The following is a 13,280-nucleotide window of genomic DNA, read 5'->3' as shown; positions in this document are numbered from 1 at the left end:
ACTGCCTTATCAGAAGTTCACAAAGAGGCAGATGGTATCTTCTTGTTTAGGGATTCACACATACGTGGTGAAGAAAAATAACGTAATGATTAATCCTAAACTTCAAGATCGCGAATGAGTACATCCTAGCAGGTGGGGAGGGGGGGAGAACCGGGAGGAAGGGCACACGCGGGTTTTATGAGGTGCTGCTTAATGTTCTTTCTTTCACACTCGACGATCGATATACAGATACACAGTTTCATTATTCCTTACAAATATATATTTAAGTTTCATTAAAATGTTTTTGAAAACCTATTTCAGAGTGAAAAGACACGGACACTAGAACTGCATTTAGATAAAGGCCACAAACAAATGCATCCTAAAACAAACACACACACACACACACACCCCTTCCCTGTGACCTGAAGCTAATTCCCGTTGTCACCACTAGATGTCAGACTTGGGCCTAACATTTCTATGAAGAGGCGCCAGCTAGAACAGCTTCATTGCGGAAAGAATATCAAACTGGAAGAGAAAGTGCACGGCCCACCGCCAGCTCATAAACGGCTTCACTGGAATGCAGCCACCCTCGCTCGTTCAGGTACGTCTGCGACCACTGTGCCGTGCCGGGACACGGACTTGTACGGCTGGCAGAGCCTGAAGTATTTATTACCTGGCCCCTCTGGGGAAAAGTCTGCCAACTTCCGGCACTGGGGAAGAAGAAAACCCCAAACAAATGAGAACAGGAGTTTTTAAAAATAAAAATGTAGCTTTTTCTAAATACTACTGATGTAATTATAAAAATGTGGCAAGTCACTGAAGGTACACAATCTGAAAACTAGCTGTTCTTCACTGAAGGTTTTGCAAATTGTAGCCACAGAAAAAAAGCATGTGGCTGTGTCCTCCAGGACGATAAACAAGGAATATTTGGCCCTTTTTCAGTATCTCCTCCCCACTATTTACATTCAAACATTACTATTAACTTATTCAAGTCCCCGAATAGTTACATAGATTATCACTTGGCTTTTTTTGGTTTTAAGATTTGTTTTTTAAAGGAAGCTCTACGTCCAACGTGGGGCTCGAACTCTGACCCCAAGACCCAGGAGATGCTCGCTCCACCGGCTGAGACGGCCAGGCGACCCCTGAAGCTGGCTTTTGTTTGCCTCTTGCAACCTCTAAGACAGAACATGACTATACATAAGGCAACCTGGTTCTTTCTCCTGCTTTATAGTACCAACTCTAAAACGTGTGCAGAAAAACCTAAAATCTCAGACAGTTCTAAATCTCGTTCTTAGTCCCTAAGCTATTATACTTTCATTATGACACAGTACCTTCAACGCTACCTAAGAGCACTTTTACTGGCATTTTAAAATATCTTTTATTTTGCCAGTTGAATTCACACTTTTACTCAGCCTGCAGACAGGTTTACAGTGTGTACTTCTGAGAGCTCATCACCCCACACATCTGCTCTTGTTTTTCTGGGCTGGGGCACTCGCAGCACGTGAACAGTGCCAGCACGAGCGGACATTTCCAATTCAGTCTCTTGGGAGAAGGCTCTTGCTGATAAGAGCCTCTTGGTGGTCAGTCTTTCCCTCACTGCCTTGCCCAGAGTGGCCGAGTGCAACCAAATAGGTCAACAGCAGGGAAGTCTGTCGGTTTTCCTGTTGACCGGCGCGGCACACACGAGGCTTTCCCCTCCAGAACCACAGCGCTCACGCGAAACTGCGCTCACCTGCAGAAACACCCTCTTTGGCTTCGGACTGGCGGGATGCGAGCTGTATGGGAAAAACGCCCCACTGCAAACGAGGAGAAACGTAACCACACACACCAGAGTTAAACTCAGCATGGTTCTCTTCGTGCTTCTGGCAAGGTAGATGAAGTTAATCTAAAACACAAAACGCAGAAAAGGAAAAATTACCGTCGGCAGAGAGGTGCTTTTAAGCTGCCCTTCACTTGGGAACCGGGGTCACCCGACCAGTCGTGAAGAGCGCTCGTCGGCATGGCCGGCCCCCCGCAAGCGCCCGCGAGCAGGCTCGACTTCCGGGGGCGGGGGGCTTCCATCATGGGCGGCGGCTGCAGAGACCAGGGCCGCCCCCACCCGCCACGATGGTGCCTGCGACAGGCAACCAGCCGGCGAGAGGGGCAAGGAAACAGTCAGGGTCTCGGTTCGGTCGGCGAAGAACCAGGATGGAGACCCAACGCCGGTCAAACCGTGACCTCGCTGTACCTCTGATCCTCTCGACGCCCCTAGTTAACCACTGCACAGTAGACCCCAATTATCTACCAAACATCATGACATCGGGTTTTTTTTTAATTTTTTTTTCAACGTTTTTTATTTATTTTTGGGACAGAGAGAGACAGAGCATGAACGGGGGAGGGGCAGAGAGAGAGGGAGACACAGAATCGGAAACAGGCTCCAGGCTCCGAGCCATCAGCCCAGAGCCTGACGCGGGGCTCGAACTCACGGACTGCGAGATCGTGACCTGGCTGAAGTCGGACGCTTAACCAACTGCGCCATCCAGGCGCCCCTTGACATCGGGTTTTTATGAAAGAACTGGAGGCGGGATTTTAAGCATAAGCGAGCCCATTTCAACAAAACTCAAGTTCCACTCCCAATGCTTTTGTAATGTGCCAACGTGCCGGCTTCATCTAAATTTGCATTTAGATGTACCTTCAAGACGTAGTCTACCCATGGGCCTGCACATAAGGAAAATCTGTAGCACAAAGTAACACGGTCCCCTTCGGTGCTCGGTAACCAGAGCCAACGCCGTCTAAAACAGCAGATCTGAACTTGGGCAGGAAAAGCAAGTGGCTCGGTCCCAAGGTGGGCATCTAGAACATCCTATATATGCTTCTACGAGCTTTTCAATGGTAACGAAATCATTGAAATAAAAGATGTCTACAGATCCCTTAGGGGTTCGGAAGGAGCCACACTGATCCAATCCCTGCTCCCCCTTCCACTCACCCTCCAGGCTTGATAAGTAAGACTGAAGAACACGACTGTGAAAAATCAGGCAAACATCCACAACCAGCCATGTCCTCTGCTACATAACATTAGGTTTTGTACCTACAGTGCACCAGTATCTCATCCGGGGTAATGTCCAGCAAAACAGTACTGGTCTCAGGACTAAGACCTTACATTTTCTTTTTAAGAAAAAAAATTTTTTTTTCATGTTTATTTACTTTTGAGAGAGACATAGACAGAATGCGAGTGGGTTGGGGCAGAGAGAGAGGGAGGCACAGGATCCCAAGCAGGCTCCAGGCTCCGAGCTGTCAGCACAGAGCCCGACGCGGGGCTCAGACTCACGAGCTGTGAGATCATGACCTGAGCCGAAGTCGGACACTCAACCGACTGAGCCACCCAGGTGCCCCAAGACCTTACGTTTTCACACGGCAAGCACAGAAACAAGATAGCACCCAAGGAGCTGGGGCTGTTGGGGGGGGGGGGGGGGGGACAGTGAGTTAGCAAAGCACAATCTGTAACCCTGTCTGTCCCTCTCTGTCCTAACAGTCACGGTCCTTTAACATGTGGCTCCTCGGCACAGTGTCAAATACCCTGCCAAGTCCTGGTGCAGAGTCTCTCGGGACAAGATACAACCTCCCCACCACATGCTGTGCTTCCTGCCACCTCCACCCAGCTCCCCCACAGCTGTCCTCAAACCTCCATGGAGGCTACAGTCTGCACATCCATTCCCTCTTCTCCAAACCGTGAGGCTCATCTTCTGCCCTGTCCCGCATTTTCTGGACGCGGTTTGGTAACGGGGGTGAGTGAAATGCAGTCCCAGAGCAGAAGAGGAGGAGGGGGGACTGCGTTTGCATCCCGCTCTCTTAAATTTCACTTTTATTTCTGCCTTAAATGTCCCATCTTCCATCACTCTAGGTTCCAAAATGGGTGCAAAATAAAACGAAGAGAAGCGCGAGAAGGGTCTGCGCGGCGTGCGCACGTGCGAGCGGTCTCGTTCCTCGTGAGGGTCCCGATGTCACTGAGCACCACCCGGGACACCTGCTACCCCACCGCAGACAGGAGAGTGCCTGCTTCCTGGCAAATATACTATAAACCCCCAAGGACTGAAAGGAACGCTTTCTGAAATCTGCATTCCGATTCAGTTCTCCACAATCCGAGGAGCGCAGGCCGGCTCTGCCTCAGCCACTCCGACCGCTACACGTCAACACGGAATCACGACTGACTGACGCCACCAGTGTCCAAGAGCCACGCGGCCACTTCACGTGATGATGAAAACTAAACGAGGTTTTCGGGTATTCCAGCAGGCGTTCTCCTGAGGTTTTCCTAGTAAAATATAACCTAGCAGGTGATATACTTTAATCCTCTCCCTATGCTTGCTAAGATTTCCTTACTTTGGAGGCATTTTCAGTTTCCACAGTGAAGATTTCAGGGTTTACTCTGTCCAGTTCCATGTGGGACAGAACTGAAATGCCCCACATTCTGATCATCTCCTCTGAACCTTCATCCACTGGCCCTGATTTAAATACACTGGGGACCCAGTTTCTAACTGAGCTGATTCTGGATCAGAACCTCATCCGCGTATGATGAAACCCCACCAACTCCGTTCACCCTCACAGCAGCAAAACCATCCACTAACACGTACAGAGAATTTAAAGGCTTAATATTAAAACCAAAGGAAGTAGGGGCGCCTGGGTGGCTCAGTCGGTTAAGCGGCCGACTTCAGCTCAGGTCACGATCTCGCGGTCCGCGAGTTCGAGCCCCGCGTCGGGCTCTGGGCTGACGGCTCAGAGCCTGGAGCCTGCTTCCGATTCTGTGTCTCCCTCTCTCTCTGCCCCTCCCCCGTTCATGCTCTGTCTCTCTCTGTCTCAAAAATAAATAAAAAACGTTAAAAAAAATTAAAAAAAAAACCAAAAAACCAAAGGAAGTAAACCCTGCAAACCACAAAGAACAGTTTAGAATTTTCCATCCATCCACCCCCCGAAAATGCCAGTAAGCACTTGATGATTGTATTACAGGCACAATGGCTGGAATGCTCAGACTTCTTTCAGCTGAGCGCAAGCAACAGTGTGCAGAAGAAGCACTCTCCTGGGCTAGATGCACAGGTGCGCGTACAACTCTTTACGGCCTCCTTAAGAGACTTCCGTGGATGGTGCGGGCCACACACGTGGTATTCTTACGTGCTGTCTCTCAATCCTGACCTCCATGAGAGGTCCTTTACTGAATCGGCGTGGAAAGGCCCACCACCATCTCCGTGGAGGAAAGCACTATAATAAAGTCACAACTACTCTTCTGTGTAGTCCCTAGCTGCAAATCCTGCAGCGTGCCTGTGGGCGTTCAGTAGTTGCTTCCCATCCTTCACAATTCCAATGGAAAGAGCCACAACACAGACGCCTGCCTGCACCAGCGGGGCCAGACCGGAGTCCTGGAGAGTACGGACGCCGTGCCGAGGGCAGAGCTTGCCCAGAGCCCGCCCAGAGCAGGGGGTCCGCGTGGGGTCTGCCTTCTCTCTGGACAGCTGCAGGGAGGGCAAAGGCAGGACTGTCCCTGTAAGGGCAGAACACCGACACCAGAATGACAAGGCCTGTGACGCTCCGCATCGTGTGTGTCCACCACCTGAGGAGAGGGGCTCCGTTACGAACTCTGCGGCCCTAGCAGCCAGGTAGCTGAACGGTAACGGAAAGAGCCTCATCAGAACCAGTCTTCCTCCACCAGCTCTAAAAACACTAATAAAACCACCACGTATTTATTAACCTTTGCCTCTAATTAGGAATTGTTCTAAAAATCCACCACCAAGCAATCTCTACCAGTTCTCACCTGGTGTGCGTTCTCCAAATTCACGTTCAGCTGGTTTGAAGGCTGTGAGGAGAGGTACGACCAGAGGACTCGGGAGGACCGGGACGCAAAACTAAAACCCCATTTCCCATCTTCTTACCACACCAAACCTACTTTCCGCACACACATGACTGTTTCTTTTGCTTAAGTGTTTCCAAGTATAAGCAACACAATTTCACAGAATCGACTGTGGCTAAACTCATCGCATATTCATATAAAACATACAGGAAGAACTATTTTTTAAATGTTTTTTCCTTACAAAATAGGAAGACAGGATCATCGTACAACCAGCCAAAATGGAAGCCAGCACAACGTCAGGTGGGATTTCTGTACCACTCCTCCCAAGGATGGGGGTAAACATCTCGAATACTGCCCAGATGAGGTACAGTGCGTAAAGATAAGGAACAAACATCCCCGAGAGGTACAAGGCAATAAATTTTCCTTGGGCACCTAGGGAAAAAGAGAAAGAAATCACACATCTTTGAAATTCTACAGTGAGACACAGATTTGCATAGCACTGCTGTACCTAACACAGAACATTTCACTCAGGGACGTAAAAATACAAGTAAGAATGAAATGGAACGTAGGTAATACATCAGCATGCATTCATAAATGTGAGAATGGGATGGGGTATAAGGTAGAAAATAAAAATCCGTGTGATCTGAAAATTTAAAAAAAACAAACAAAAAAACCAAAACACAACACAGCAAGAATCTTGAAACCCTAGCCCAAAAGACCAAAAAAAAACCAATTCCCGCAAGTCCTGTCCTATTCATCTTAAGGTATTTTCCTATTTGCATAAAAACCCAATATACCCTACCATGCTGCTTAAAGTCTTTGCGCGTGCAAAACTTTGTGAGCAAGGGAAACGCCACCCAGACAGCACTAATAAACGCCGAGCAAAGTCCTTGAGACGTGAGAGCCATAAGGGAAACACAGTGCACAAACAGCGAGATGTCAAAGAACACTTCTCCCAGGTACCGGTCGCTGGCATTCTGAAAGAGAGAGAGATATACCAGTAATCTCATCCATGGGCATTCATAAAGATCTAATATTGTGATAAAATTTCCATCCCTCAGAAGAGTTATTTTGTTTTAAAGAGCATTTTAAACTGTTAAGTAAACACTACCTCCTGTCATGACATAACGAATTTAAATTGCTGCACAGGAAAGGGGCATTTAGGAAGATGGGGTAAAATCATTACTCGTGGGGTGTCTGGGTGGCTCCGTCGGTTAAGCTTCCAACTCTTGGCTGGTTTCAGCTCAGGTCATGATCTCACGGTTCGTGGGTTCGAGCCCCGCATTAGGCTCTCTGTTGTCGGCGTGGAGCCTGCTCCGGATCCTCTGTCCCCTTCTCTCCATCCCTCCCCAACTAGCGCTCTCCTTTTCTCCTCTCTCTCTCAAAAATAAACACTTAAAAACAAAACAAAATATCATTACTCGTGTGCAATCTGTGCTTTTCTTCCACTGGGCTAAAAGGAACCTTTGGAAATTTCCTAAAATAGATTTAGGAAGGGCTCTCCTAAAAACATTCACCCCTGTAGGCTTTTCTAGTTTTGCAGCTTCCAAAGGCGAGAAGGGACCTGCAAAGAACAGCGCCACCAGCAGCACGCCTGGAAAACTGCAGGCCCTTCGGGGACCTGGCCCTCTGGGGTTTGGCTGGGTTCCCGTGTCTCTTCCTCCTCTAACCGGTCTTGTGGTGCAGCTCGGCCCCGCCCTGACTTCCTGGTGCCTTCACGTTCAGAAATTTGATCTGTATTCCTGGGCTTTGAAGTCTGAGGAGTCCCGTGCAGCACCCCGAGCTCCTCAGAAAAAAGCTGCCATAAGAACTTCATACCTCTGAACGTCCGCACCAGGGATTCCATTAACATGACCAACAAAGTTACCACTGCAGCGCAAAAACCCCAAAATCGGCACGTGGGTTACTTCGAGAGCTCGAGACAGCTTCGGTCACGAGTTTTCAAAACCCGTTCAAGTTCTCTCGACAAACCCGCTCAGAAACGAAAGGCTATCGCTGCTGCACTTAGACGTACAACGCGGCGTGAAGGGGCGCAGTCTTCAAAAATAATTTAGAGGAAAATGGCACTTAGGATTCGATCTCAAGCCGAGTACCACCCAGATATGTAACTGTACTCAGAGATCAAACAGACGCCCCCCAGGTCTGGCTCCCCTCTCTCACCTCTGATCCCTGCCACCCGCCCACTGCCATCAGTCTCTACGCTGTCACAGTCACTCGCGATCCTACTCAGAAAACGCTACTGGCCGCCTCACTGATCCTCAGGGTCGTGCCCCGGCTTCACGCTGGCCTGCTCTCCCGGTTACCGGGCCACTGCCGCGTGCTCACCACGCTGAGCTTACTGACCATGACCCAAATGCATCCCGGGCGCTCCCACCTCTGACCGCCATCTGCCGCGCTTCCGCTCCTGCTCCAAAACCCAGTTCACACGTCACCACCTCGTTCACAAAGCCTTCCCGACCTCCACAAACCGACTCCTCTCTCCTGGCCCCGAACCGCTCCAGCCGAACAGGCCGTTCTCTCACTTCATCCCAAGGTACTGCGAACAAGGGTCTCCCCCAGCCCCCCACATGAAGCTGTGAGCTCCTCCAAGAGACCCATCCTTATGAATCTCTTCCCACCGGGCCGTCGCAGGCGGCCAGGCCCACCAGGCAGCTCTGAGAATATTTGTGAAATGCGACCCGTCTTCCTTTCCGTTGTGCTTTCAGCCCCAAAGTTCATGATCAGACAACTGAAATCAGTCCAAGTAAATAGAACTTCACTCATAAGCATTTCTGTCTCTGGCCCCCCTGCCTCATTAACAACGACCCCCACACCCGGGTAACATACCACTGCACTAAGAATAAGCACATGAACTTGAGTCCCACAGCACAATCTCTTGGACACGGAAGCCACAAAGACACAAGCATTAGTTCATCCATAAACAGACGGCTAGCTTCAAAGGGCCTCTTCTGGAGGTGGGCATGGAAGCAGTCCTCAGACCACAGCCCAACATCAACTGAAACGGAGACCAAGGTTCATCCACGGTCTAGCACCAAAGACATCCTTGTGGAAAGACGCCGGATTACCTAACCTTCTGTCTGCATTCTAATCCTAGCAGGGCAAACTGAAAAAACAGGTGCGCATTGGCTGTCTTGAAAATAAATATGGGAGCTAACAGATTTTTCCCTTTAAGTCACTTAGAAACTCTTTAGAAACCATGGGTCACTTTTGCATTGTAGTTTACTGTGAGTCCTGTTACACGGCTGACACCGTTAACAATATGGGGATATTCTCCCCATCAGCATAGATCATTCTGGAACCCTATCACTCTTCCCTCTTTTTCCCCTAGGAGGTGTCCTCCCCCTGCCACAGCACATCTGCATGCCGTCAGAATCCGCATTAACACACGGGGTGAAAGGGAAAAAAAAAAAAAAAAAAAAAGTGAAGGAGACGGAAAAGAAACTCCGAGTGCAGCTTCAGGGCAACATGCTTCCTGCGTGTCAGTGCCCTGTGTCCGAGGGGCCCGGGCACCAGCGACGAGGAGCACGGCAGCCGGGCCCTCGTGGCGCTCAACCCACGGCCCAGCGGAGGACTGAGCCACTCACAAGAGGAACGGGCGAGCCCGGGGAGGGCTGGCAGACCAAGTGCACGGGGGCACACCGAAGCAGATTCGGCCTTGCTGTCACAACCACCCAAACGCCTCACAGCTTGATAACGGCACCGAAGCCTGCAACAAAACCCTCCAAAGCAGCAGCCTTCCAGAACCGGAACACGGTTCTGGGAGCCAGTGTTCTACGATCACGCGAAGCCATTTCTGACGCCTCCACAGGCCAAATACAATGAATCCCACCGGAGTCTGTCTCCAATCCCTGCAGGCGGCAAAAAAAAAATCAATAAACATGCCTAACACTTACCATGTAATAAAATCTTTTTGCGAGGGTATGGATGAGGATTATTTTGGCTGTGGCTGCGGTTCCATACAGACAGACGGACACGTAGAAGTGGTTATACCACGAAAGGGACCGTCCGATGAGAGAGACGAACACCGCTATAATGAGCACGGTAACCAGGCTGGTGAACCAGCTCACGAGGGTGATGCCGAGCCCGCAGAAGAAGTCCTTCGTGTAGTTACCAGCTGGAGACAGAACACAACGTGGACGTCACCAGCTTTATCAAACCAGTCTCACAAGCAGTAGAGTCAAAAGGGCAAACTCAAAACAAAGCAAAACAAAACATCCAGCACTGTAACTGGAAAGTAGTGAAAAGGCCCTGGGGCGAGGTTTCTGACAAACCCGAACAGGGAAGGTTACGGACGAGTCGTATCCATGTAGCGTTTACGGGGAGTCTGCGGGCGCCAAACACCCGGAGACAGAAGTGGCCAGGAGCGGCTCCGACACACTCCTGACCAGGAAAGCAGAGAGCTCTAGCCTTCGCCACCTTTGCGATGCTCTGCGTATGGAAACACCGGCCCGAACGGAAGGCAGAGCTCCCCGTGAAATCGTGCCCGGAAGCTAAGGCCGGAGCGGCAGGGCTGGCGAAGTAACCGGGGCAAACTGGGCTGAACCGTGCCGCCCGCGCGTGTTAGCTCGTCACGGCCCAGACCCGCTTCGACAATGAAACGTTCTAAGGAGAAGGAAACCAACGTAACGGCGAGTGCTGGAGTCAGTGCGCTCACGCCCGGTGCGACGGGTGCACGAGACTTTTCAACGGGAGTTTTCACTCACAGTCAGTGTGTGCAAACCACTTTTCGGTAGCCCCTCTGTGGTGCTTCTGTGTATTAGGTACACAAAAACATCCTGCTGCCCCAAGACCAGAAGTGTAACGGGCACGTCCATCTGACATCCATTTGCGAACGTCTTCCAATATACATCAAATGTTGTTTTTCTTTAAGATTTTAGGCTTCCTGAAAAACTTCACGCAGATTCTTACACCCAGGCCAGTGTTGCAGTTTTAGAGAAAAATACTCACTCTTCTGTTTGGGCCGCAACCATTTTTTGCCCAGGTACGACACTGCGGCCGTCACCACCATGTAGTTAATTATGGAGCCGACGCGAGAGGGGTAGGCGATGACAAATAGGCCAAGCACGTCAAAGAAGACCATGTTCCCATGGCGATACTTTGAAGAAGAAGGCAACACATCCGACGTAGCTAGGTATTTAAGAACCGCTAAAATGTTGTCACCTATCAGTAAAGAAAAGAAAGACCACAGAGTTGAATAAGCCACGCGCTGTTTGACAGAATGTGAACGACAACAGTTTCCCGCCCTCTCCATCTCCCCCCGGCCACCTTTCTCATGAAATTTCTCAGATGAGGCCCAGGCCTCCGCTCTGTCTCCTCTCCGCTCGGAAGCTCGGCCACCTGGCCTTCATCTCTCCTTTGTCCCAGAACTATCCTTTCCCTGCTGTTATCGAACCCAAACACTGCTGCTCACTCTGTTCACTTAACGGGTATCTCACGTAACAGCCACCGCTCTGGTTACCAGAAATTCGGTGCCGACCCAAGAGACAAAAACCCTGTCAGGAGGCCCACAGGCACCGAACAGGGAATCACACGTGCCTTAAGGATAACGAGTGTCGATTCTGTCTCAACTCAATAAAGAGAAGTACGGGCATCCCGTGGAGTCTGAGAGGTTAGGGAGGCCTTTCTGTGTAGACGCTCCCCGTCAAGCACGTCCGTCCGGGCCGCCACCACGGAAGGACGATGGGAGCGCCTGCCCACACGGACAGATCAAGTCCCGAACGAGAGTCCAGGGGCAGAACCAGACTCCCCGGAGGTGTTCGCTCACCGACAGAGCGGAGGAGTCTGAACTGAACACAGGGGCAGCGAGAGGCCTTGAACCACCGACTGGTGGCCCCCCTGCCGCTCATCCCACCCCTTCCTCCGCCATCCACTTACACACCACACTACCTCATCGTGGCATTTCTGTCACTGGCTTGTCTGCCTTCAGATATGCTTTCCCCAAAAGCTCAGGCTGAGTCCCCTGTTGCAAAAGCCGTTCCCATTCTCCACGCATTTGTGGCTTCCTCCAAGTCCTCCACGCCCACACCCGCGTCCCCGGTTCGGCCGAGCGCTCTCCTGCCACAGTGCGATTTCCACCGGGCCGCTTCACGGAGCCCCCGTCTCCATCGGACGGAGTTCACGTCTCCCCCCTCCACGACTGCTCCGGGTCAGGTCACCTCCCCACGTTCCTATTGCAGCCGATGGCACGTCCTTCCCCAGCCGGCTGGGCCCTGCACTTCGCAGCCGTCCCTGCTGCTGGCCACCTGACCCGTCCCTTCCTTCTGACCGGGCGGCTCTTCTGCGACTTCCATTCAGACCGCAGTCTCCACTCTCCTCACCGACGGTCCACACGCGCGCGCACACACACTACTCTCGCTGTGCTCTTGCCCGGAGCATCCTCTTCTACACGGGGCGGGGCCACATCCTACCAACTTGTGAGTTAAGGTTCACAGTCAGCCGCCCCTCCGCTGACTACTCCAGACCTCTCTGAAAGTACGTGGACTCCCTTGCCCTGTGTGGTCCTGACACTCATTCTAGAACCCACTCACCTGCCCTCATACCTGACCTGGACTGATGGAACTTTCCTCCACCTGGGCAAACTGCCCAGACACGTGCCTGTACCTCCTCTGACATAGGCCTTCCATTCTGGCTACATGCCCGTTGCTCAGCAATCCTACGTTAACCCTGGGTCCGCTCTCTTTCCAGTGCCTCACCACCAACAATCTTACGTTCTTAGTTGCTTATCTAGGCTTCAAGGCTAAAATTTGGGCACTCATCTCTAACTGCAAAGCCCCACCCGGCTCACGCACACCACCGGCCGGGCCGCCTCCCTGAAGCACAGTCCCCGGGGATATTTACAGGTTTGCGGGTCAGCCCTAACATTCCATCTTAACACAGATCACGAGTTTACATTTGAATACCAACCTGCTCTCTGAATGGAATCTGTCAGAATTCTGTCTGCTGTGTCATACTTGGTGTGATAGATGTATCCGTTCTCAATAAAAGCTAAGTCAATTCCTAAGACACACAGGAAAAAACAAACAAACAAAAAAACACGTCATTTTACTTTAAAGATCAACCTTTCTTTAGGCCTATTTGTTTAATGTATCAAATTCCAAAAAGACCAAACGTCGAAGCAGTGACACGACTGCTCTGTCACACTTGTGAATGAATACCATATAAATTCTCTTCCAAATTCTTACAGAATCTGTAGCCATGGTACATAACGACCAAGGAAGTACACCCGTCGGGGAGACGTTGTAAGTCACACGGCAAGGGGTGGCAACACAGAGCTCAGGAGGCCATCGACCCTTGGCCATTTCCAGCCCTGCCGGGCCAAGCCCAACTCTAGATTCCCAGCAGTGGCACAAGCCGCCAGGGGAACTGGCAAAGACAGACCACAGCCAAAGTCAAAGGCCCCTCAAGGAGGTACTGCCACCTGTGGGGAATGAAGTGCTAACCAGCTGCCCCCCCCCCCCACCCCCATCCCGTTCTGCCGCAGCGTGGG

At 51.1% G+C, this 13,280-nt stretch overlaps 1 protein-coding gene across 3 annotated transcripts in view; it reads right to left on the bottom strand.

Annotated features, from left to right (window-relative positions):
* The window catches only part of ERMP1 (endoplasmic reticulum metallopeptidase 1), a 45,971-nt gene that overhangs the window by 12,235 nt on the left and 20,456 nt on the right, over positions 1-13,280 (bottom strand). For all 3 annotated transcript variants that reach the window (XM_019463742.2, XM_019463741.2, XM_019463740.2), the window contains 6 exons: positions 12,698-12,790; positions 10,742-10,954; positions 9,688-9,908; positions 6,597-6,771; positions 6,036-6,226; positions 1,712-1,864 (listed from right to left, as the gene is read on the bottom strand). In XM_019463742.2, coding sequence (XP_019319287.1) covers positions 1,712-1,864; positions 6,036-6,226; positions 6,597-6,771; positions 9,688-9,908; positions 10,742-10,954; positions 12,698-12,790 — 1,046 coding nt within the window. The remainder of the gene's footprint in view (positions 1-1,711; positions 1,865-6,035; positions 6,227-6,596; positions 6,772-9,687; positions 9,909-10,741; positions 10,955-12,697; positions 12,791-13,280) is intronic.

The sequence above is a fragment of the Panthera pardus genome, unplaced genomic scaffold (genome assembly GCF_024362965.1).
Source record: "Panthera pardus isolate Hobbes unplaced genomic scaffold, ASM2436296v1 HiC_scaffold_20, whole genome shotgun sequence".
NCBI classification, from domain to species: domain Eukaryota; kingdom Metazoa; phylum Chordata; class Mammalia; order Carnivora; family Felidae; genus Panthera; species Panthera pardus.
This window is presented reverse-complemented; position numbering and strand designations above follow the sequence as displayed.